This window comes from Triturus cristatus, chromosome 10 (genome assembly GCF_964204655.1).
Source record: "Triturus cristatus chromosome 10, aTriCri1.1, whole genome shotgun sequence".
Taxonomy (NCBI): Eukaryota; Metazoa; Chordata; class Amphibia; order Caudata; family Salamandridae; genus Triturus; species Triturus cristatus.
This window is the reverse complement of record NC_140593.1, coordinates 146481150-146507461: the sequence shown is the minus strand read 5'-3', so window position 1 is coordinate 146507461 and position 26312 is coordinate 146481150. Positions and strand designations below refer to the sequence as shown.

Genomic DNA, 26312 nt, shown 5'->3' with positions numbered 1-26312 from the left:
GGAACATTCACAGTCATACCTCTTAATTTCCGTGCAAAGTGAGTTGCCGAACTGGTAATTGGTTAATTGGTGGCCCTTGGCCTCAGTTAAAATTTCCTGACTTTTTAGAGGCACCATTTGGGTCGCCTGCCTCGATGGTCAGTGTATGGATAGTCGCCATTTAAGCAGTTTACTGTTTGATCTGTACACAGTCTTAGGTAAAAATCTTTGGACCCATGTACCCTGCGACCATCAAGGACGTGATCTCTATGACCTCCAAAAGTGTACTTGTATTGTGGAGATTTTTGTGCCTTTACTCTTTTCATCTGCCAACACCGCCCCCCCATCTCCACCTTATCCGATATTAAGGATGCTTTGAGTATGCGGTGTAGTAGAAGGTAATTGGTCATTTTGGTTTGGTGGCTTTGGTTGCCAAGTATTTCCCACCATACCTGCCCTTTCCCTTGTGAGATACTTGTGGATGGTGTTCTTAGTGACAGCTGAGCCATGTGCTGGGGCTGACTTCCTCTTTGCTTGGCCTATGCCTGCCATGGACCACCCAGATTGGTCTGCCACTTGGGTGGCCAGCCCCAAAAGTGGCTGTCCTCTCTGGGGCTTTCGAGGCGTGCGCCCTGCTTCGAATAAACTGCTGCACTCCGAGCCCCTGGTGTGCGATTGTCCCTCCACCAGGAATGGTGCAGCCACCCTGCTGGTCCTCCCAGCAAAACCACACATGCAGCCAACAAATGTACCGGGTCAAACAAAAAAGTCAATCAGCTGGATTAAGTTAATTTAGCTAGATTAACTGGATGAAATAGTTTAAGTAGTAGTTGAGATGGGTGGGTTAATGGCGAGCTAATTTGGTCGTTTGTAGCCTATATGCACCCTTAAAGTCTGCAGTGTAGTAATAATTCATATCGTGCACTAGGACAGGATTTTGACTTTAAAAATATATGTTTTTAATGTGTATTCATGGATACCTAGTGCGCTTCAGTGTGCTCTCCCTTAAATGAAGAGGGTTTAGAGTTCCATCAACTATCCTGGTTAGTTCTCATAGCACTCAAATATTGCTCAGTTGGCTGTGGGGTGGTTGCAGTCCAAATGGTTTTCTGTTTCGGGTTGGCACACTGACCTCCTTAATGCCAGGGTGTCTGAGACATGTACAGCTCCCACCTCATCACGTTCTGCAGCATTATCGCATCAGGGCTCCTCCACAGAGTCTCAGGAATACACAGAGTCTGCACCGATATACCTCATAACTGCTTCATCATTCAAACCTACTAACTTTGAGAGCATTCATAACTACATTTCCACCTCCATTTCTCCCTCCCCTCCACTCTATTGAAGTTCTGTATGATGTTTGTCGTTTCTTCTACAACAGTTTGCCAGATTGCTGCAAATTACAATTTATAGACAAGGTCTATAACCATGCAATGTCAAGCAAGTATGCGGCTTATGTAGCAACTTGGGAACTTTCTCAGAAAAGATGATGCTGCCAATGTATGTCTGTTGTATGTTCCCCTAATAAAGCAAAATAAAAAATAAATAAACTATAGTCTAAGTGTTCAATCTAGCAAATACGTGTTATGATGAACATTAGCAGATGTGTCTAGAAGAAGAGGGAATGGTGCTATTGTTAAGTGAAGAGTGCTACAAGTCAGGATATCGAAAATTTGTTGCGTGGTGGTGTAACGGATGTTTATTTATGGACTGGGCTGATTGATTGTCACATTCATCATCTATGCAGGTTAGAGTGATGTGTACCTCCTACAAACCAGCCGTTCTCTAAACCACATACACAATATATGCAGAAGTTTGTTTGGGCTTTCTGAAGCGGGTGCAGTCAATACAGTAGGATAGAAACAAAATAGGTATGTTGGGCAGACAGACTACAGCACTACACTTTTAGATCCATCACTGCCTGTGTAGAAGAGATAAATCAATCATAATAAATAGACCACAATTTTAGAGTTGGCATTATCCATGGTAGAAATATTTAGCCTAGTGTGTAAGCATAATTGTCACAAGAGATGTATCTAAATTGAACTGTTTTAGTAATATGACGTACATGTGTAATTTGACATGGAGGTGCTGCAGACGTGGTATACGGTTAGGACACTACATGGCTTAAGCTATGATGTGTACTTGTTGGTGCTAAGCAATGTGTGTGGTGTACAATTTTGGTGTGGGGCAACGTGTGAATAAGCCCTGATGAGGACATGCTGTTGAATACTTAGCCTACTACATAGCACAGAGCTGGGTTGTGATAAAGAGTCAGGTACTATATAATGAGGACTGATGATGTGATGCAAATGTTTTCCCTATTACGATCTACAGGATGAAGTGTTGAAGAATAGTTAGGTTCTATTCATAATGTACCACTCTAAGTTAAATACAAATAAAGGCAGCACTTAACACTTAGAGGCAATGATTGAAACGCACAGCATCTTCTTATGTTTTAAAAAACAATCATTACTGGGTTGAAAAATTCAAACCAGTTCAACAGGAACACATGCTATGAAAGATACTTTCAAAGTCAATGTCCAGTTTTAAAACAAATTTCACAATAAAAATTAAAAAATATGTATTTACCTATTTGTCAGCATCCTTTGATCTGTGCTTATTGTAAACATAGATGTGTGCAAGTGACGAGGTAAGGCACCTTCACTGAGGGCAAGATCTTGCATTTTTGTTGCAATTTCTTTTTCTGCTTCCTTGGAAAAGAGGACAAGATTATTAATAAAGAAGTCCATAATTATGTAGTTGCAATTAACTAAAGGTCACTAGTCATTTGCTTTCACTTCTGGTGATTTGCTTGTGAATACACCTATAAAGTATTACCAATGCTCTCTAGAATGTGATTAGAACCACTGTGGAAAGTAGAGCTAACTCTTGGCACAGCCTAATGAAGATGCTACATCATTTCCTAATGCTCTGGCAGATGCACAAATATCATAGATGAGAACCATGAAAGGAAAATGTATTCACAATTGCAGCATTACGGTTTAAGCATTTCGGTTAGTAGCTTAGGAGCGTAACTACCCACCACAAGTAATAAACACAATCCTTGTCAGAGTAAAACCTCAAAATTCAACCCCCTGGTAGCTATGGCACAGAGCAGACAAGATTAACTTGGGGCAATATTTAAAGTAATTATGCAGTGTTAAAACAGTAATATAGGCGAAATGAAAAACAATACAAATCCCAAAACAAAATCGAAAAATACAGTAAAATGTATTAAACAAAATGACACCAAAATAACAAAACTCCAACAAGGATAACAATGGAACCTTCGTCCGTGCAGTAACCGCTTTACAAGCACAAACGGCTTCTGGAGGGGTCTCCTGCTGGCATTTACAGGACAGACAGCCTTGCCTAAAATGATCATATTTACCTGGCTTTTATAATGTTTTGCCAACCTTCCCATCTACCACTCCACTTGCCCACCCCAGAAAGTTCTTTAAGGAATGAAATAGTAAGTAAGATGACCTAGTATGGGGTAGTGGCTGATACTGTACTCAAGTTACAACTGCTAGTTGATAAGGGGGCATAAGAGCTCCCACCTTTGAACAGTACTACTTGGCTTCCCAGTTTCAATGGGTTTGATATTGCTGTCAGGCATATCGCTGAACTATACTTGCATTACTCAAGGCCCTCTGTCGTCCCCAGATCTGCAGCATTTCTTTTTACCACAGACTAAGTATATCGGTGTGCGCTGCAATTAGTGAACGCAGCTCGCAGGTACCTTCCCTGAAGTTTCCAACTAATCAAACAATTTGTCACTTCAGCACCTCCATTCTGCTACTAGCTTTTCCTACGGTCAGGGTTTCTTTCCTTAGCACACGGGTTATGTCAATGGAGTGAAGTTTCTTATATACTGTTGGAAATCTCTTCCAGGAGGGTCATTTTCTTACTTTCGAAGAGCTAGTTGACCAATACGATATACACAAGGGACAGTTCCAAACTTACAACTAGTCTTGGCATGCGACCTGCAATGATCTGAAATATCGGCAGAGCGAGATACCCATACTCTAATGCAGGCATTTTACACTATGGGTGCCAATCAGCACCTCATCACCTGGTTTTACTGGTCGCTGAGAGAACACACACATCACTGTATAAGCTCCAGGAAACCTGAAAAGCTGTTGCACAAAACTGAGTGGAACAAGGTCACTGTGTACCCCCACACATTGGCTTGCACTACTTGATTCAAAACATCCGATTCTCAATTCAGAATAGAGTTTACCTCACCCCTGACAAGACCAACCATATGCAGCTCTCCCAAGCAGACCTCGAGCACATGCTGTGGAGCGGACTCTCCATTCTACAGTACTGGCGTCCGTTAATCGCCATGTCAGGCATTTAGCACTTAGGGGACCCTGAATAATTATATCTACAGAATATTCCTGTTCCCGGGGAATGAATTGTGGTTACTTATTTTAGGAAGCAGGCTCTTTATATAGTGGACCAAAAAAAAAGGTGCACTGTGTTAAGAGTCCCGCCAAACCCCAGCGGGTTTACAGAGGCACAAATGATACCCCAAATGGTCTCTTTTGAGGTGGGGGGGAGCAATTAGGAATATCAGAGGGTAGTGGTAAGCATTTTTTGACAAATACAAATGCAATAAATGAGGCACACACTAAAGAATTAATCCAAGACCAGTTTAGAAAAATAAGTCTTATTTGTATATATATTTTGATATCATAAACTTTGTTATCAAGTAAGTACTTTTCAAAATAACGATTTTATCAGGTAAGTAAAATGCTTACTTAAATGTGCATTTAAGCACAATGCTTTCCTATGGGAGAAAAGGAATGTATAGCATACAGATATGTGCATTCGGTTTCTGGGGTCTCCTTCAGGACTTAGGGTCGTAGGGGACCAAGGTCCAAAGTACCACCAGTAGTCACTCGTTACCTGCCTGGGGCATCAGGTTGCAGAGTTGCTGGCCGGGTTGGTACCTGTGCGCGCTATGCCGGTAGAAAGAAGGGGGGTTGTCACCTAGAAACAGGCTGCAGGGGGGGGGGACTTAGGGACAAGAGTACTGGAGCTGCAAATGTAGGGGGGGGGGGGGCTCGGGTCACAAGGTTCCTGAGGAAAAGGGAGCACAGTCTGATCGTCAGTACCCCTGGCTGATGCGTTCGGGTGCAGAGTGGAAAGGTTGACTGGGCTCTATGAGTCTTGGAACCTTGTGGTAGTTGGTCTCGGCGGTTGAGGGTGCAAAAATCAGGACAGCTGGGCCACTCTGTAATTGGGCCTCTGCGGTGTTGATGTTCCCTCGACGGCTGCTTCATCTGGGAGTGGTTGGATTCCAGACTTGACTCGCATGGTCTCTGCTTGCTGCAAGGGGTCAGATACCCCTCGAGTTTGTCCTGTGCAGCTCTAGTTGGTCCTGGTGTCCTCATTTGGTGAAGGGGTGGGACAGATCAGACCTTCTGGAGCACAGAGTCCTCTTCCTTGGGGTGCTGCTGCATCAGGCTGGCTGGAGCGGCAACACGGTAAACCGATCTTGGTGTTTCGGTACCTCCAGACTGCACCGGCGGAGTTCTTGTACACCAAGGGAGCTTTCTTGGTGATTTGCTAAGAGCAGGCTGTCTCCCAGGATTTTTTGAAGCTGGTCAACTGTTGGACGAGTCGCTGGGTCGCGATGGTCGAGACTTAGTGCGACAGGCAGGGTTTGGTGCCAAAAGTCCAGTTCTCGCAGCTCTGTGTCCTTCTCTTCTTGATCCCTCTAATTTGAGTTCCTGGTGTCAGGGGTCTCGATTACTCAATTTAGGGGTCTTAGGGGAGTGACCGGTAGTAGCCAATGGGCTACTTACCTTTAGGGTGTCAACACCCTCTATGCAGCAGCAGCTCATCAGCTATGGCAGATCGTACACCCTGTTACCCAGCTGATGGAAAGGAAAAATAAAATGATAATGAAACAGTATTATCATTTTATTTTTCCTCTGGACGGAGCGCAGTCTTTGCGGGTGGGTCCATGACGGGTACAGAAGGGAAGTGGTGGGCAGCACTGCTGGCAGTGCGCATGAAGGTTTGGCCGGCCGTCTTAAGACGGCCAAACCATCATGCTCATTGACAGCTTCCCAATCCAAGCTGCATTGACGGGGGAGAGAAGCCCTGGGATTGACCGTGGGGAGTCTGTGAGCCTCAGCACGGACACAGCAGGAATTTGAACAGCAGAGCATCGATCGGCAAGGTACGTTATTTTCCTTTTTGTTGTTTATTTTGTCTGTCTGTCTGTCCGTCTCCCACTCCATAAACCTTCCCAGCCCCACAACTCTCCCATGAAACAAGCCGCTGCTGCCTCTATATGACCATTTCCTAAAGGAAGTGGGCATAACCCTGACCCAGACAGCCTAATTCCACCAAAATCAAGATGGAGGAATTCTCAAAGTTGTGTCTACATCAGGTAGCCCACCTTAGGGGTTGTACTAGCCTGAGAGGGAGACACGGCTCCTAACTAGATAATCTTCCCACCTGTCCTGGTGCCAAATGGGCCCAGAACAGGGGGTGGCATTTCCCCTGTATGGGTTGCATATCAAAGGCGGCAGAGGCCTTTGAAGCCTCTTGCTTTGATATGCTTATCACTTAACCATCCTGCATGGAGGAGGTGACCATACCTATGGCCGAAGCAGGCATTGTTTCTGCCTCAGAGAGCGTGGGCTCTCATCTGCAGAGAGTCATAAACCTGTCTGTGGTGTCAGACTTGTCTACACCAGTCAGCAGCACACTAGTAGTCGGCTGGTTTTCAGGGGGCACCTCTAAGATGGCCTCTGGGCACATGTATTATTAAATCCACCACTAGAATGGTGGGCTTATTAATATAGGATGTTTGATACCAAACATCTCTAATTTCAGTGAAGCCATCATATAGCTGGGGGACTCAAACACCAGTGTCCCTCATAAATTTAAAATGGCTTTCCTCTTCACTTGCAATATCCAAGGATCGACTTAGATATCACAAGGAGCATATCTACTCAGGCAGATATATCCACACATGTAGTATAGTGCACAATGCCTAAGGGCTGTAAGGCCTACTGTAGGGGTGACTTACCTATACTGCATGAAGTGTCTGTAGGCATGGCACACAGGAAGGGTGCCATGTTGTGTCTTCACTTTTCGCTGCTCCGTGGCACGCAGCCTACAATGGCAGTTTGAATGTTGGTGTTGAGGAATCCCTTAGGGTGACATCATACATGCTGCAGCACTTATGGATCCTCTTTAGCCTCCTGGCCCTAGGTTTCAGGGGTACCATTACCTAGGGACTTATAAAGACTGCTAAAGGTATTGCCAATTGGGGAAACAATAGTACAGTTTTAGGAAAGAGAGCTGGCACTGGGTTCCTGGACAGCAGGAACTCAGTGTACCTTCTGTCAAAATTGCATCAGATACTAGGCAAAAAGTGGGAGTGACTAGGTCAAAAAGGGGCACTTTCCAACACGTATACCTTATTTTAATTTATTAGAGATTCTCTTATATTTCTGTTTCTAAAATGTATATAATCAAGTCTATAAAACTTATTCTGACCTATTACAACAGAGTAAAATGTTCCTGTTTTACTGATATATAATCTAAAAACCTACACTAATAACAATAAACTGTAATTGAATACAAAACATTAGTAATGTAATAAACAATATCTCCTGAGTGATAGTGGCGGTCAACTGCAGTATTTTTAAGCCTTCATTCAAAGAAGAACAAGATTGCTTTCTTGCAGAAGCCACTCCTAGTAACATAATCAGTCTACTTATTTGAAATTAAGAGTCCCTACTCACCTACTATATTTCCCCTGCCAGCAAAAACCCCCCAAAAAAACAGATTTTAGTAAATCGTAGTGGAGAAGACGGCATATCTCAGTTCCAGTGCAACTATTTCAACAAAAAGTATTTTACACCTAGATTGGGCATCACACTCCATTTTCATCTCATCTAAGGAGAAAAGAAAGCTCTCTATCTGGCATTTGCTGCTGTGAATCAAACAGCCGACTGTGCTTGTGTTATTTCTAGAGCATAAGTCTAGCTCGAGTGCAACAGAACAGGGAGCATGAACCTGGACGATACAATTAACAATCATCGGGGGAAGGTCACAGGTGGACCGTCAAGTCTGGGGTAGTTATCCTTGAAGAGGTATCTCCCACAAATTTCAGAATTGTAGGAGAGTTGGTGCTGAATGGCTGGCGATAGGAATGCTGGCCCAGATTCTGGGAACATGAACACTGAAGAACTGGTTTCTGTTTTTTTTCCTACTTGCAAAATTGTGTCTCCAGTCTGGAGATATTCAGGACTAAGTGTGTGTCCTTGTCACCCTCAATCATGGCTAGTTTGTTTGCCAGGGAAACAGAGATCCTGTTGCTGAGGGCCTTATAAGTGACTCACCTGGTCTTGAAAATAATTCAGGCAGTAGGGGGGAGCCAATGTAGGTCTCTTAATGTAAGGGTGATGTGGTTGAACTCATCTGAGTCTTTAATGAGCCTTACCCCTGCATGTCAGGTACTGTACAGGGGCGCTAAGATGGTGTAGGGGAGAGCTCTGAGCAGGAAGTTGCCTCTGTCCAGATGGCAGAGGACTAACGCTTGTACAGTTGTTCTGAAGTTGTCTTTTTGGAGAAGCTGATTACTTTATTCAAAAGGGTGAGTAGGAACCAAGCTTTCTTGGTCTTCTTGGTAATGTATTGCTTGAGAGGATGAATTTCAGAGATTTTGCATGGTCTGAAAGCTAGAGGGAGAAGCCTGGCAGGTGTAATACGGACAGCCAGGTTTGACTCTGGGCTTGTTTGAAGCTGCTGCCTGTGAAGGAGGAATTCAGAGTTTGTGATATTTGGCCTCAGAAAGTTAGTTAACATCCATGATTGGATACGTCTGAGGCAGGATTTGAGTCTCTGTATGTATGTAACGAAGATTAGGAGGTCTCAGGGGATCAGTGGTTAAGTTACCCCTGGACCTCTCAAAGACCAATGACTCATGACAATATGATGTTGTAGCTCTATGTTGGTCCACTATGTGTATTCTCCCCTCTATTATTATGTCTACATTACCCTGCATGTGGGTAGGGTTTATGCACAGAGGGGGCATGATCTTGAAACCGCACTTTATAATAATATTAATTTCTTTAGACTTGTGCTCTGACAAGTGATGATTGTTTCTAAGTCTAATTTAATTTCTGCATTACACTACCAGCACCTTGATTCTATATCCTGAGGCATGAGAATATGGTGTTGGACTCCGATGATATGGTCCCCATATTAAGTCTGCTAATTTAGCACATCTTAGACATTCAGAAGTGACAATTATATTGGCAGGAGCGCCTAGCTAATGTAATGTCATTATTCAGATGTCATGGAGAAGGGAATGTCAAGACATTGAGTTTATTCTGAGTCACTGTTTGTCACTGGACAAGGATATTTTTAGGTAGAGTTGGCATCAACTGTATCTTCAAGAAGGGATTTGAGGGGTTCCATGGAGAGGTGAGCGATGATGGAAGAGTGGATGGAGCCCTGCGGTACTCCACACAAAACTTCTAGAGTCTGTGATCGTGTCTATTTGCACAAGCTAGAAATGGGTTCTCTAGTTGGCTTGGTTATGCACCTGAGCCACGCTGAATGCATCCCTCTAGTCAGGATAAGGGGATTACACGTCTAAAATAACCCCTAGCCACCCTCTTGGTCACCTGGCACAAGCAGTCAGGCTTTTCTCAGAGGCAATGTGTACAGCATTTGCACATAACAAACAGTAATACATTGAAAACAATACAAAAGGACACCACATCAGTTTTAGAAAAATATCCAATAATCTATTTGGGTAAAAAGACCAAAACGATACAAATCCAACATACAGTAATCCAAAATACTAATAAAACAAAACTGGACTTCAACAACAGTTCCTTGAAGTCGATAGCTCTGTTCAGGGCTATCATGGCGTCCTGAGCAAACAAATCCAACAGTTCTGACTGACCGTGGCATCGCGTACCAGCTACGGGGAGACCCGTAAAGGTGGAGATGCAGGGTATCAGACCATGTGGTGAGCTCCAGAGGATCGGCGTCAGTTCCAGGAGTCTTCCGGCCCTTGAAGTCACACACGTTGCAGGTCGAAATCCTTGAGTATTAAGTCAGATGCGCCGGCAGGCATCGGGGCTGCGGTGTTGAGTGGAGCTGTGCGACGTGCGCTGCCCTCAGGTCTGGGTGCAGGCAGTGGCTCGGTGACAGTCCCCCAGTGGCGTCGGTTAGACCAGGGCTGCGGTGCGAAGCAGGGCGGTGCTCGTTGCGGTGCGGACAGGTCCCGGTGCAGGCAGCGTCGTCGTTGTTGCTGAAGCGCTGTCAGCGGTTGACCCAAGGCTGGGCTGCAAGATCGGGCGATGCGGTGTGCGGGGGCCCACAGGTTGCTTTGCAGGCAGCGGCATCAGTTGACGAACTGGAGCAGATGGCGCTGCCGTCGGTGGGCCAAAGCTGCAGTGTGGGACGGGGTGATGCGTTCTGTAACTTACTAGCGGGTGCCTTCAAACCACGGTGCAGGCAGTGGCACCAATGTCAGCTAGGAGCAGGGTGTCGGTGAGACCAGAGCTGCGGTGCAAAACAGGACGGTGCTCAGTCTTCTCCACAAGCTATGTCCACGGGCCACAGTGCAGGCAGCAGTGACTGCGTCGCGGGGATACTGGGGCGGCGGTGTGAAGCAAGAAGGTGCGGTGCCCACAGGTCATGGTGCAAGCAAGCAGCTTCGGTGGCGGCGGCGGGATACCTTTTCTCGTGGCAGCTGAAACTTCCAGATCCAGATGCCGGTACCCAGAAAATGATGAAGTCTTTGATTTTCATGAGACTTCCAACAGGAGGCAAGTTCTAATGCAAACTGTTGGAGATACTGAGTATGCAGAAAGAACAGTCTAGTGCTTTCCATGCCCCAGACAGAAGCAGCAACTGCAGGCCAACACAACAAAACACAACAGCAAAGGGGCAGTACTCCTCCTGGCAGTTCTTCCAGCTCTTCTTCCTGGCAGGTCACTTAGTCCAGCAGTAATCTAGAGTTCTGGGGTCAGGGCCCCAATAGTTATACCACATTTTTGTTCGAAGTTGATACAAAGTTCCTCTGGCACACATGAACCAGTTCACCCTAGATCAGGCCAGGTTAACCACAGGAGGGGGAAGGACAGCTTTGTGAGAGGCAGCAACAGTCCATTCAGGTGCAAGCAACTCCTCCTCCCACTACTCTAAATGCAGCCAGGTCTATTCAGCCTGGCTATGAGTCACCTAGGAAGGTAGGAGACACCTCAACCCCGTGTCTGTCTAGTGTGAATGCACACTTTAAACCCAGACAGGGAATACACAAAAGGTAGAGGCACACAGGATGGTTAAGCAAGAAAATACAGACTTTCTAAAAGTGGCAGTTTTAAACACATAATATAAAAATCATCAATACTAGAAGAGACGGCTCTTTAAATTTAAGTTCTGGAAGCATAAATTGCATGCTCCATCTTGTCCCAATAGAAAGTTATGCTTGTAAGATGTTACAAAGCAACTCCCATGTTATCCTATGGGACATATAGCCTTGCAATAGTGATAAACGAAACACACAGTCTTTCACTATAAGGACATGTAAAACCCACCAGTACATATCCTACTTTCCCCCAAACTGCACACTGCCCATAGCGGTACCTGGGCCTACCCGAGGGGTCTGTTACATTTAAGAACAAGCATTTGCAAAGCACAGGTCTCGCATTTGTGAAATCTAGAGCTGTTGCTGTTAAAAATGGCAATGTTTTTATGTGTGTTTTTGTATGTAGTGGAGTGATGATATCTGCATAGCGCTATTGCCATTCGTATGACCTCGCGGTGCTGGAGAACCAGAACATGGGAAATAGGTTATGAGGGAGGGGAGTCAATAGAAGTATGCCGTTCGGGGAAAAAAGGAACAATGGAATTATATACTGTTGCAGCCCCAACATTTTAAACAGCACTATGTATTTCACAAACAAGACACGGAATCCACAACCTACTGCAGAATCTCAGATCACAACACACGTAGCTCAAACGAAAGTTAACAAAAAAGCCTGACAGATGGTGCTGGGCACTGGAATGGTCTCTCCAAGTTCAATCCGTTACTGTACAGCTGCTGATTGTTAAATTCAAGTACTAAACTGGTACAAATGAGGTTCATCTTTTCCACAGCCAGTAATTTTTATCACAGATATTGTTTTTAGTAAAGAGCTCTCCCCACCCCCTGGGCCTTTTATGTGCAAGAAAAAGGAGTGCAAATGGCGTCCCAGTTAAAACAGAAGGGAGCGGAGCTCAGGAGAGCAAAAGGGAGCAAGGGGTTGGGTGGGTGCATGGTGGCAGGACGACTGGCACAGGCGCTGCGGGTATTTGAGTGTCTTGCGAGGGGTTGGGGTGGGTGCATGGTGGCAGGGTGACTGGCACAGGAGCTGGGGGGTTTGGTGTCTGGCGAGGGGTTGGTGTGGGTGCATGGTGGCAGGATGACTGGCAAAGGAGCTGCAGGTGGTTGGGTGTTTGGGGAGGAGTTGGGGTTGGTGCAGGGTGAGTGGCACAGAAGCTGCAGATGGTTGGGTGTCTGGGGAGGGGTTGGGGTGGTGCATGGCGGCAGGGTGACTTTGGCACAGGAGCTCCGGGGAGGTTTGGGGTCTGGGGAGGGGTTGGGGTGGGTGCATGGTGGCAGGGTGACTTTGGGTAGATATAGAAGACTCAAGTACCTCTAATCACAGTCTCACATTCTACAGGAAGCCCCATTATTTTGTCACGTCATTCCATTCGCCAAATGCTGGCGAGTTGGCACGAACGAAACGCCATAAACATACATACCTGTGATGTCGTCCCAGTCTGAGAACCTAGCCAGACTGAGCCCTAAATAATCCCAGTTTCGAGCCGTAGCCGCACTCTGCTCCTCGCACACCAGGCACATAGTGTAAGCTTTTTACATCCGCACTTGCCGAGCTATGAACACCTGTCAGAGCAAGGGGAGGGGCGCCAGGGTTAGCGGCAACTCCTGGGCTGGGGACACCTGGGAAGGTGAGTGTCCTGGTTGTGAGGGCAACTGAGCTGTCCGGGTTCACCAGGGGTGAGAATAGATAGTATCTTGCCTTGCAGGAGGGGGGACGCATGCAAACTAACATTCTATGCGCGAGAAATCAAAAGCAGGCTGTAAATTATTGTACTACGGAACCATGAGCAAACTGCAACTTCCGCTGTGGGAGATATTAAAGACCGAGTGAGATGTTATGCATATGGCATCAGTCTACAATCACATGTGGCATCACATGCAGATTCCAACATTTCCAGTCTGAGGTAGACACTACAAATAAAGGCGCTCTCCGTGACAGCAATATTTACGATACTTCGAATAATAGAGTGCTACTATTCTGCCTGGTTATAATCAAATCATAGCGAAACACTGAATTAGGAGACTTCGGCACAGAGACACTACAATGGGTCAACAAGCCAACACTACTCTACATAACGCACATAGTGGGCTGAACCCGGCTGCATGTCCACTTCGAGTGAAGAGAAAGCGCGCCTGTAAAGATGCGACTGGATTCAAAGCTTAATGGCGGTTGTCTTGAATTGATTTTACTCATTATATGTGGCAGGAGTTCTCGCGTCCACTGCAGGCAGGCAGGCGCGGCGCTTCGCGACCGGTACGCGTGCACATCTCCTGTCCTCCGTACGCGCAGACAGGGAGGGAGAGAGGGAGCGAGCGTGCAGGAGTTGTGCTGACGCCCGAGCCGTACGCATGCACATCTCCTGTCCTCCGTACGCACACATCTGCTGTCTCTTGTGCTAACACAGTCAGCCGTACACGTGCACATCTCCAGTCTTCCGTACGCATGCACATGTCCTGTCCCCCTTCGGCAAAGAAATCGAGAACAATAGATCTCGCCAAGGTGAGCAGCGCATGCGCTGCGTTGCTAGGCGAGACCTAAAAAGAAAGGTTTGGGTCTGGCAAGTAGGTGCATTTGCCAGGTCGACATGGCAGTAAAAACTGTTCACAAACACTGCAGTGGCAGGTCTGCGACACCTTTGACCAGCTACTTGTGTGGGTAGCACAACCAGCGCTCCAAGCCCACTAGTAGCATTTGATTTACAGGCCCTGGGCACATACAGTTCACTGTACTAGGAACTTACAAGTAAAGCAAATATCCCATTCATTGAAATACATTCATACACAATTTACATGGACAGCGTAAGCACTTTAGCACGGATTTATTTTTACTTAATAGCAGCGGTAAAGTGCCCAGAGTCCTAATACCAATGAAAAATAGGTCAAAAACAAGAGGCCAAAAAGCAGAAAGTCAGGGGGTAAACCTGCTGTAAAAGCTAAGACTAAGAAGTGGTATTTGGCTGATGTAGAGGCATTAGATGTCTGAATGGTGTGAATGTGTTTGAGTGCTTGGGCAGTGAGTGGGGCAATGGCATGAAATGTGATATTTGTGAGACACAAATTGAAGCTAATTTATCTAGAACATGGATTCTGGCACTAGATTCTGCTAAGTCCAAACTGGTGACACCATTGTCTAGGTCCACACTAAGCTGAGGACCCTGTGAACAGATGACTAAAGTACAAGAGAAGGTAGGAAATGGCAGACTGAAAACAGTGATGTCACTTCCTGTAAAGATGGATGTTGGGAAACTAGAAGATGGCTTTCTGTTGAGAAGGATGCTAGAAAATGAAGTCCACTATCTTCGGCTTCTTCTTTTAAAGATGGCTTTGCTGCGAAATGCAGTGATGTCAATTCTTGTAGATATGAATGCTGGGAAAACAACTACAGCTCAAGGTATGGGTTGTATAATGAAGAAAGGATTGAGTGAACATGTAAAGCTAGAGACATTGTACTCCCCACTGTGCCATGCTCACCCCTGGTTTCCAAACTTTGGAGAAAAACATTTGGCCCATCTTTGAATGGGCCACAAAATGGTGCCTTTTGTCCTAGGACAATGAATGTTTTTTTACGACCTAATGTGCCACTTCCAATTAAAGGACACTGATCAAAAACAGTTCATAGACTGATGGAAATATCATGGAAACATCCATTTATACTCATCAATTTACTATAAATCGTTATTTATATCATCCACCATTCATATTTATGTCTATATTCAAACACACCCATTATCAAATTATAATAAAAATGTTATCTGTCAAATGCCCTTTAAGATACAAATTTCTTAAGTTAAAAATGCTTACTTCATAACATATTCTCAATATCTACAAGAGAAAGAATCAAATATATTGTCATTCCTTGTTGTGGGGATGCTAGTCAACGTACTAGGCTATGTTCTAGCACTGAAATGTTGTCTCGGGGGGAAATGCTTGTTTATAAATCAGATATAATGTTTGATGAAATAATAGTGATGAAATATTTCCATATGTAGGGCCAGTGAATATCTGGAACTGAAAAATTAGCTCATGCAAATTTTCATTAATTAGAAAGGGACCAGATAATCACAATCATGCAGTCAAATCTGGATTAATCACAATGAAACTGGTATAATTATTTGAAAACGGAAACACATTTCTCACCTCTATTATAGCCTTCATAACCAGTCCAGCTCCCTTAACTATTGCCATGGAAGGGTGCTGTAAAAATTAGAGGGAAGAGACCATGAGCGCCTACTTCTAAAATGCAACCATAAAAACAACATTTACCATTTTTAGGTCTAATGTGTATGGTACTTGGACATTCAAGGCAAGCAAATTGCATTCTATACTTACTCTAAAAGGGGCTTTGGTTAAGCCTCCTTCAGTCACTTGCTTCTTTTGCCCCACAGCTTTCAACCATCGGCTCGAGACATTTTCAATCTCATTTTGGATCAGCCCAAAAGATTGTTTTAGCCTGACACCATTTTCACACCTCCAATGGAATCTATGATGGACGATTACTCAGTAGCACTGTAGAGTCAATACTGACAGAAGCATATGCAAAATGGATGTTGGAGGCAAAACGAATTTTTGGTTTTACCATCCCTATTTTTCAGTCGCTTTTGTAAGCACTGAAGAGCCACCTACTAATCGATTATAAACATGGCGGCTATCTTGCAGCAGTAGTCCATGTACACTACTATTGTTTGACTCTTTCAAGAGAGACCGCATTTTAGTACAATATATTAGATATTTGTACAACATGTGCATGCCCGCTCCACATGTTATAAAAACATCAGACTGAATGGTCTTTTCAAATGCTTGATCAACTTTAAAAATACTTCCCAATGAACTCTTCTTTGAGACAGTGCATGCTCCACATCACCACCACCCTGTGGAGGTGGGGATCCAGTGCCACTGGAAAAGGCCTTTAAACAATGCTCTGCAAGAAACCAGAGGATGCGTTGTTCTAGTCAGTAATTACTCAACATTTAGTAATCCCTTTTATGGTACATTTTGTATCTAAGCCATGAACAGCTTCAAAAACTCTGATTTCAGAATTGGACATTTGCTTCAAAGCTGATTTTATCCGGGCCCAGGAGACGGTTTCATGTCTTCCATTATGTCAATATATAGTCAGAGAGCAAACGGAAGAAAGTAATATCACACCCAACAGATACACAAAACCAAATTTGACTCCCTTTCGGTCCCAGATGGCGGTTGTAGGAGAAATTAAAGCAGGTATGCAGTGGCTGACGAAACTGAAATGTAAGATTGCTGGAGCTATTGCAGGCTACACTGTCTGGAATCACCACTCTCATTGGGGTCATAAAGAGAGTGAACTGGTTTGTGGCAGGTTTAGAGGCCTGTTCTGATTATAGGCAAGGCCCCTCAAGTAACACTGAAATGCCCAAGTATCTGGAAAAGCAGTCACAGGATTAATCCATAGCTGTACTATCTTTAAACCCTTCGAAAGCCAAATCTGCGCTTTCACCAAAGGGATTGGATTCATCAAAAGGCATGTCCATCAGCAAGGCTTGGCTGTCTCTGGAAAGCTCCGCAGCGCATCAAAGCATGTTACAAAATCACAACACTGGTGTCCATGGGTCGAGCGTCAATACGCATGTATCCAGTCTGGCCATCATGATATATGATAGCCACGTCCTAGCCATCATGTACAGTTTAAACAATCCAATTTCTAAAGCGCTCAGTGAGGGCAGGCAAGATTGCCATTTCCACAAACCAGCGGATGTGTGTGTTGCAAGAGGCACACCGTGTTCAAGGACCTGAGAAAGTTAGAAAAAATCATTTTGCCTAATTAATCATTCCTTTTGGACCCTCTATCCAGTGGAGCACTAGGGAAGGCATTTCGCTCTATCGTGCTTGCTGAGGCCAGCAAAAAAAAGGCTCTCATGAGTTTGGCAGGCCGAGCAATTGGGTGGCTCACTACTGTCAAGGTCTTCTTGAACACGGACCTTCATAAATGGATCCTGAGGAGAAGATAGTGACCACAAATCCGGTCCACCATGGACAGAGAAGAAACCACTGCTCTCACCCTGCTCAATCTCTTGGCGGCGTTCGACACAGTCTCCCATTACACCCTCATAGCCAGTCTCTTGAACTCAGCCATCCAAGGGCCTACCCTGGGTTGGATTGTCTCCCTTCTCTCAAACAGGACACAACAAATAAAATTCTCCATTTTCACCTCCAAAATCAAGAAGCTCATCTACGGAGTCCCCCCAGGTCTCCTCCCTCAGCCCAACCCTGTTCAACCTTTATATAGCACCTCTCGCCCGCATCATGAGAACCCATGGCATATAAACATTGTCTATTACGCAGATGACACTTAGCTCATCCTCTCCCTCATCAACATGAAGAATACCAACAGGACCAACTTCACCGCCTGCATGTCGAATGAGGCCCAACTGGATGCGACAGAGAGAGCGGACTCAAACTCAAAATGGAAAAGCAGAGATCCTAATCTTCAGAAGTAAAAGCTCCCTTTGGGACTCCTCCTGCTGGCCCCCCCAACATGGGTCCCAAGCCCACCCCCACAGACCCTGCAAGAAACCTCAGCATCATCCTTAACAACAAACTCACGATGAACAAACAGGTCAATAGTGTGATGGCATCCTTCTGCCACATCCACAGAATGCTTCGCAAGATTTTCAAATGGCTCCTCAAGCACACAAGATGCACGGTCACCCAGGCCCTCATCACCAGCAGACTTGACTATGGCAACGCACTGCAAGTTGGAATCTACAACCAACTAACGCAAAGAATCTAAACTATCCAAACCCCAACACCAGACTAATTCTAGACATCCCCAGAAGGGCTCACATCACACTCCCTACCTCACTGAACTACAATGGATACCCTTCCAGAAACGTTGCAAATTGAAGCTGCTCATTAACCCCTACAAAGCCCTCCACAACACAGGACCAGCTAACATCCAGACAGCTAGGCTACACTTCTCTCTCCCTCACACAAATCCCCAGCATCCGCAGAAGCAAGACAGGCGGGTGCCCCTTCTACCTCCTCGCCGCCAAAAACTGGGAATAACTTCCTCTGCACATCGGTACTGCCACTCCACTTCTCAACTTCCACAAGAAACAGAAGACCTGGCTGTTCAACTAGGAGCACTGCTGGGGCCTACGCTCCTGCACCAGTGGCTGGATAGCCTCATAAGTTGTGTCATACAAATCTACATAACTTAAGAACACAAAACACAGTGCGCTTCTCTCACCTGACACTTTCAAAGAGCTCTTACAAATATTTACTGAAAATAGTGAATGCACCAACAGGGGAAGGGAAATTGGACGAGAGTGAGGAGAAGGCTAAACACTGGATATAAAATAAGAGTGGAACAAACATTTCCTAATTCATGTTAGTTTGAAGACCCCACAGACCAAGAAGAACATTTACAGCACTAGGTTAGCCGTGTGTGTCTACACAACAATAGGTTTCTTGTATGCGGGGACCTGCTTTTGCTTGAGGTGAAATTACTGGCTACAACATTGTAGTGCATTAACAGGTTGGGTCAAATCCTGCTCAGCACTTAGTTTTAATTGCAACGTACAAGTTACTTACCTTCGTTAACGATGTATCTGGTAGAGATGATTCTAGCCGCAGATTCCTTAATGCAGAATTATCCCCAGGCGTGAGACTGGACCCGGAAAACTTTCTTGCCCAGTATCTCTGCGCGCCGGGGGCGGTGCCTCGTGACTCTGCCCGACGTCCTCCGCGGGCATGACGTCAGCGAGGTAACATAAGACCCACCCCGGCGCACTGACGTCAGTTTGCTTCGGAGAACTTCTCCATGCCACAACGAGGAGCCATCACAAAAAAAAACTGAGGAGAGCATGGGAACAGTGCGCGAAAAACCCAGAGAAACAAAGAGAGAGAGAGACAAAAGGTGAGGAACAACATCAGGCGGCACCGAGTCGCCAGGAGGCTACAACAGGAAAGCCAAAGCAGGAAGAGAGCAGACCACCTCTGAGGAACAACTGTGCAAGCCAGGTGGTAGCACCAGGCAGCACAAATGTGCCAGAAGACCACAGCAGTAAAGCCATAGTAGGGAAGCGTAAAGAGCCAGGCTGGAGGCACAAGCAGTGGAAAGCGCTGTAAGAGAAAGAGAGGACTGCAACTATAGACCACACAGCAAAGGGCCACAAGCCCGGAACAGAGGAGCAACAGCAATCCACCCCCAGACTACACAGTCAAAGAGGGCCAGAGCCTCTGAAAGGAGCGGGAGGCCAAGGACAGACAAAAGAACCCCCAGCGTAGAAGACCGCAAGGGGATCAGAAATTGTAAGAACAAAGGAAGAGAGCAAAAGCAGGCCCCTACACTGGAGAGAACCCAGCTGGAGGGAAGTCTGACAGGCAGAAAACGAAAAGGACCCCCACAGAAGGCAAGCCACCCAGAAGGAGGCGAGCGAAGAAAACCAAGCTGAGGGTCCTCGCAGAACGGGGTGGAAAGGTGGGTCGTGAAGGAATCTGCGGCTAGAATCCTCTCTACCAGATACATCGTTACCGAAGGTAAGTAACTTGTACATCTGATAGAGACTACTAACCGCAGATTCCTTAACATAGAATATATACCCTAGCCATACCCAGACGGGAGGAAGGCCTGCGAGAGAGCCTCCCCACCAGGAGAGACCAGGGCCCCAGCGGGGAATACGCCAAAATAACAAGGAGTAAAGAGCTAGGATATCCAAAGTCCAACCAAGAGAAAGAGTGCCCAATACCCCACAGGGGCAGACAGCGCCCCAAAACCCTCAAGGAACGCAAGGGCCACCTCAAACCCAGTGAGAAGAGGTAGAACCAAAGGCAGGGCCCACCACAAGAAACACATGCATAGAGATAGAAAAGAGCTGAATACACCTCAGCCGCAAGCAGCGGGCAAGGCCGGAACGGCGCCACTGCCAACGGCACAGGTGGAAGAAGAAATGCACTATCGCACGAAGCCCCAGCGGAACCAGAGGCAGGGGCGCAAGGAAACAAATCAAGATCACAACGGTGGAGCAGAACAAGCAGGCCTGCACGGGCATGCGCCACCAGCAACAGGTAACACCACGGAACAGCGCACCCCGGACAAGGCAGACGCCAGCTGAAGGCAGTGGCCAGGTAAGGCCAGGACACACACTTACCCACAAAGAAGTGGAGGGACAGCAGAAAAGAAAAGAGCCGGAGGACGGCCTAAGCCTGCCACCAGAACACCGAGGCCAAGGAAAGCCATACTCTCTGGAGCATCAGACCGAGGACCAAGCCAAAGCACAGGACAAAAATGCAGAACCGCTACAACCCGATGCCGCAAACAGCAGGCCAGACCGGCAGAGCGACAAGGAGAAGGACGGATCTAGCGCAAGCTGGTCCAAGACAATTAGCAAGAAGATCGCACCTGCGACATATTGTGACGCCACGGAGAGCAAGGAACCCAAAAAGGGTGACCACACCTCCCCAGCACATGACAGAGCTATGTAATAGCTACAAGTACAAACTGAAGACAAAAAAACCTAGGCAATAAACTGGTTTGGCAATGCCAAAATACAAAAAGTTGATATATGGAATGACTCAGTGTACAAAAAATCCTTAAACTAAAATATACATTCTATTATATATATATATATATATATTCATAAAAAAATATATAAGAATTTCCATTAGTATGACAAAGTACATATAACATCATAATAACAAATATATATTACATACAAAACAGTGAATACAATACATAAATATCAAACATATAACATAAAAACATATAGGATTAAATTAATTGTTGCTGGTTGGAATACAATGTGGCTAAATCTTAGGACAAGTTTATAATAATTTGTCTACGCGCATTTCGGCGCAGAAAAGCGCCTTCTTCAGGACGGCGACAGCAACCTGGACAAACATAGAGAAACATAAGATATATCATTCATACAATGAATTTAAGTACACTGAGTCAAAAGGACCTTACATACAGATACATGAAGTTGACATTGGTGACATTAACTGTTTCTGTGTTGAAAGGGGGTATGCAACAAAACTAACTGATAGACACACAAATTTTACCTCCAAAATAACAGAAGGAAAGCCAGAATGGCAGAAAAATGAATGACCCATGGAGTCACCGAAAAAGATGAGTAAGTGAGTCACTATAATTTTTGTATATTTTAGTTTAAGGATTTTTTTGTACACGGAGTCATTCCATATATCAACTTTTTGTATTTTGGCATTGCCAAACCAGTTTATTGCCTAGGTTTTTTTGTCTTCAGTTATTATTGCTCTGCCCTAGGATTTACCTTGCAGGGGGGCCCCTTTTTTGTTTCAATTATAGCTACAAGTACCTCACATAGGGTAGGTAACGTCCCAAGAACTATGGCAACACCTCTTAGGAAAAACTTTCTGCAGCAGAGGACAAAACAGAAAGACCTGCAGAAAAACCAGCAGACAGCTTACCAAGCAGCCAATAAAGAAGACACAGAAGGCCTAATCACAGGGCCTACCAGGTTTACCAACAGCCAAAACCACAAGTCAACAAAGGGCCGGACCAGCAGCCAACAGCACCAAGGGCCCAACAACCTGGGCTACCCTGTACAAGGCCCCAGGGAAAAAAAAATAGAAGAAGAAGCAGCCCCACAAGAAACCTCTGAATGGCAGAATCCGCAGGGGCGTGGAACAACAGAGCGCCATCAAAGGGGAGGTCAACCAGCTGCTCCCCGACATTCTCAGGGAAAACACTATTCCATAGCCAGGCATGGCAATGAAGGGCCACCGAAGAAGCCATGGTATGACCAAGCATCTCCGAAACGTCCAGAGCCAAGCAAAGAATAAACACCGCCAGTTCCCGGCCATCCAACACATGGTGCCGCAAATCAACGCAGGCACCCACCTGAGAAGCAGAAGAGATAAGGGACTCCGCCGAATCCCACAAGCAAGAAGTGGCCCCGGTCAACACGCAAAGAGTGTTAAGGGTCCGCAAAGCAGCACTGGAGGAGGCGAAGATCTTGCGCCCCCAGGACTCTAACTACCAGGCCTCCTGTGACGGGGGAGACAACACCGATGGTAAGGAGGGAAAGGCAGTCTGTAAATGAGGGTCCCTGGTAGAAGGGTGGAGGGAAAGACAGACAGGATCATGCGGAGCAGGACGGTGGCGGTGCAGAAGAGGCTGGGGCTCAGGAGCCCCCGTGGCAGGACCCCCCCGGGCCCCCAAAAGAGAATTGTGGAGCGCTGCCTCGAAGGGAAGAAGCAGTTCCCGTCCACCAGAGCCCTGATGGAGAACCTCCAGCAGATGATCCGTGGGGAAATGGGCAGCTGGATCGCCCATGCGCAAGATTCCTGCAGCCATGTAAACAGCCCGAGCGAAGGCAGCACTCGCCTCCGTAGAGCCCCACAGCGTGGAAAGCAGTTCATCCGTGGGTGACGGCTGCAAGTTAAGGCGGCCGTCCCCCAGCCCAACTGGAGGAAGTAAAGGCCAAGCTCGAAAAGGAGGAGGGTGGACCAATGAATGGAGAACCTGAGGCGCCTCCGGCGAAGACTGCGGGCACGGTGACGGCAAAGAGCCGTCCTTAGAGGACACCGGGGAATAGGCCACGACGCGGCGACCAGACTCCGGAAAAGATGAAACCAACAACCGCCAAGAAGAGGGGGTGTCCGAAGACGAATCAATGACCCGACGTCGGCCCGGCGCCATGTCAACGTCGACCGGCGCCGAAGGGGACGCTGGAACGACCTCTGCCATAACACACAGCACAGGAGACCGGGGCGGGGTCGGAGTCGGGGCGGCTAAGGAACGGCGCCAAAAAGGTGTTGACTCGACCTCTGATGAGGCAGCCGCCTGCGTGGAGGGACGAGAGGGGCCCAGGGACACGCCTCGACCCTAGCAGGCCCCTGCGGCGCCGACAGGGCCAGCAGCCGCCGGCGCCTGAGCGGCGTCACCTCTGCCTCGGACAAGGCCGCCGCCTGCCCAGAGGGCAGAGGGGGACTCGAGGACATGTCCCGAGCCCCGGCAACCTCCCGCGACACCACAGGTACCCCGGCGGGGGTTTGCGGTGAGGCAGTCGCGCTGTGGTCCGAAGGAGGGAACCCGGATGGGCCGCACCCAGACGGCACCACATCCTCCGATCCTGGATCCGAGCCTGTCGGAACCGCTGAGGACGACGTCGCAGGAGTCCCCGCACTCGGCATGGTATGCGCAGACGTCCCAGGAAGAGAAGGAGAAGAAGGAAGAGCCAAAGAGGCCTGCAAGGCCGCCACATAGGCCTCCATCTGGGCTCTGGTCGCCCCCTCGCCGGTGAAGAGCTGATAGGGTGGCGACGTGCGGGACCGCACCACCCGCGGAGAACCCACGCCCCCAACAGGCCGGGGACCGGGCCACAGGGACAAACTGCGACACTTACCAACAGGTGAGCGACGCCCTTGCGGCCTGGGAGAAGGACGATAACGGAGACTGAAGCGGCGGTTCTTGAAACCGTCCACGGGGGACGGACGCGGCGACGACGCTGACCTGGATATGCCTGCCGAAAGGAGTTTCATCCGGCGCTCCTGCCGGGACTTCGGCTTCATGTGCCAACACGCCTCACAATCTGTGGAGTCGTGGTGCTCCCCCAAACACCACATGCAGATGGGGTGGGGATCCGCCGCCGACATTTGGCATGCGCAAGACGAGCAAGTCTTGAAGCCCGAAGGCATTCGCACACTGTTTACCAGAAAACGCTCAAAGCGGATAAAGAAGGCCTGAAACAGGCCAGGAACACAATCTGGATCCGCGTTGCACGCGGAAAAGAAGAAAACTGATGTCAGCGGGGTGGGGCTTATGTGACCTCGCTGACGTCACGCCCGCGGAGGACATCGGGCGGAGTCACAAGCCCCGGCACGCAGAGATGCTGGGCAAGAAAGTTTTCCGGGTCCAGTCTCACGCCTGGGGATAATTCTACATTAAGGTATCTGCGGCTAGTAGTCTATCAGATAGACGTGTTATGCCCCGAAATCTCATGGGATATTGTTACAAGAGTAGGAGGCCAACTAGCACAGAGACTTCCTATTTAAGGTAACCCTACCTGAAAGTGAACTGCCAGTCCACACAATTTCCTTCAAAGGGTGGCAAGCACCCAAACATCCTTTGGAGATCATTTTCTCTTTAGAACAGTTATCAGTACAGGAGATCTGACAGCAGAAGAAATGCAAACTATTTAGCCTTACTAAACATCCCAGTAAACTCTTCCTAATCATGGGTCACCACAAAGAGTGTGTGAGAGAGTGTGTGTGTGAGAGAGAGAGAGAGAGTGTGTGTGAGAGAGAGAGTGTGTGTGTGAGAGAGAGAGTGTGTGAGTGTGTGTGTGTGAAAGAGAGAGAGAGAGACAGAGTGTGTGTGAGTGAGTGTGAGAGTGTGTGAGTGTGTGTGAGAGTGTGTGAGAGTGTGTGAGAGTGTGTGAGAGTGTGTGAGTGTGTGTGTGAGTGTGTGTGAGAGTGTGTGAGTGAGTGAGTGAGAGTGTGTGTGAGTGTGAGAGAGTGTGAGTGAGTGTGTGAGTGTGAGTGTGAGAGTGTGAGTGTGAGTGTGAGTGTGTGTGTGTGTGTGTGTGTGTGGTATGTGTGAGAGTGTGAGAGTGTGAGAGTGTGAGAGTGTGAGAGTGTGAGAGTGTGAGAGTGTGAGAGTGTGAGAGTGTGAGAGTGTGAGAGTGTGAGAGTGTGTGAGAGTGTGTGAGAGTGTGTGAGAGTGTGTGAGAGTGTGTGAGAGTGTGTGAGAGTGAGTGAGTGAGTGAGTGAGTGAGTGAGTGAGTGAGTGAGTGTGTGTGTGTGTGTGTGTGTGTGTGTGAGCGTGTGTGTGTGTGTGTGCGCGTGTAACCTATGCCCTCTATATCCTTTAGGACTCTTAAGAGAGTTGCGTCTGCTGTAAGACCCAATTTCAAAACTGAAGTACCCAGTTACGTCCTTGAATCTCCTCATTGCTTATGAGAAGGCAATAGACAGTTGATGCTATCTTGAAAGTGGAAGTTGAATGCTAAATCGCATGTGAGTGAACAGAGTCCTGGGCGATGATAATTATTTTGCCGCAAAATGCCTTGTACATTGAACGTAATTGTGCTTTACTTTAAAAAGGCTTCAGCACAATCAGCACTCAACCACTAGAAAATGTTACTTACTGGTAATCCTAGTTCTGCATTAGGCAGAAATCATAAAAACGATCCTTCTCACCGCTTGTCAATAATTTAAAAAACAAAGATCATAAGTAGTTAGAAATTGTTTTCCAAAAAGAGTTCACCTATGAGGCAAACTCCCAGTACAGTGGATACTAGGAGAGGAACGCAGCTGGCTCCCTAAAGGAGAAGTGTATCTAGTTTAACCTTATGTACTCTTGACCTAGTAGGCACCCTTTTCCTTCATTATTCTCCTCTGTATTGAAAGGGTTTACCGTTTCCTAAACGGACATGTTTTTAAGCTAGGCGCTGCAATGCAGATTTTGTGATTTTAAAATGGCTATTTCAGAGAGAAAAGTTCAGTAAAGGTTTGCCTGTTTTCTACTATGGAGATTGCACGTACTTTTGCAACAATGCAGTATCGACCTCCAGCTCGAAGTGTGCACAGACTACATGGATGAAGATTAGAATCCAATGGCCCACACTGCAGTAGCATGGTGATATTCTATGTTTATGATTTCAGTGAGGATAGGACTGGAGTTTTTTTGGTCATTGTTCCATGAATTGTGGCGGCAGTGGTGCCTTTTCGATTTCACAAACCTCATGTTAGTTCATTTTGTTCAGCAGTTCTGTGCTCCCTTAAACCTCCGAATTTAAACTAGGACAATGGTTTTTCAGTACCCTAGCAGTCCTCACACTGCTGTTCGTCAAGGTCATTCCCATTATATTTTTCATAAATGTTGCTGCTATATTTACCATGAAGTCAAGAACAAGTAGTTGTTCTAACATTCTGCAAAATCTTATGTCTTTCTTTCCTCCATCGAAATACCAGACAGAACACTAATTTTAAA

At 46.8% G+C, this 26312-nt stretch overlaps 1 protein-coding gene across 5 annotated transcripts in view; it reads right to left on the bottom strand.

Annotated features, from left to right (window-relative positions):
* Positions 1-26312, bottom strand: part of DNAJC13 (DnaJ heat shock protein family (Hsp40) member C13) — a 1667846-nt gene that overhangs the window by 1222384 nt on the left and 419150 nt on the right. For all 5 annotated transcript variants that reach the window (XR_014970022.1, XM_085630673.1, XM_085630671.1 and 2 more), the window contains exons 16-17: positions 15500-15556; positions 2572-2693 (exon numbers count right to left, since the gene is read on the bottom strand). Coding sequence is in view for 4 of the 5 variants with exons in the window: in XM_085630673.1 (XP_085486799.1) it covers positions 2572-2693; positions 15500-15556 (179 nt within the window). In the remaining variant the exon portion in view is untranslated. The remainder of the gene's footprint in view (positions 1-2571; positions 2694-15499; positions 15557-26312) is intronic.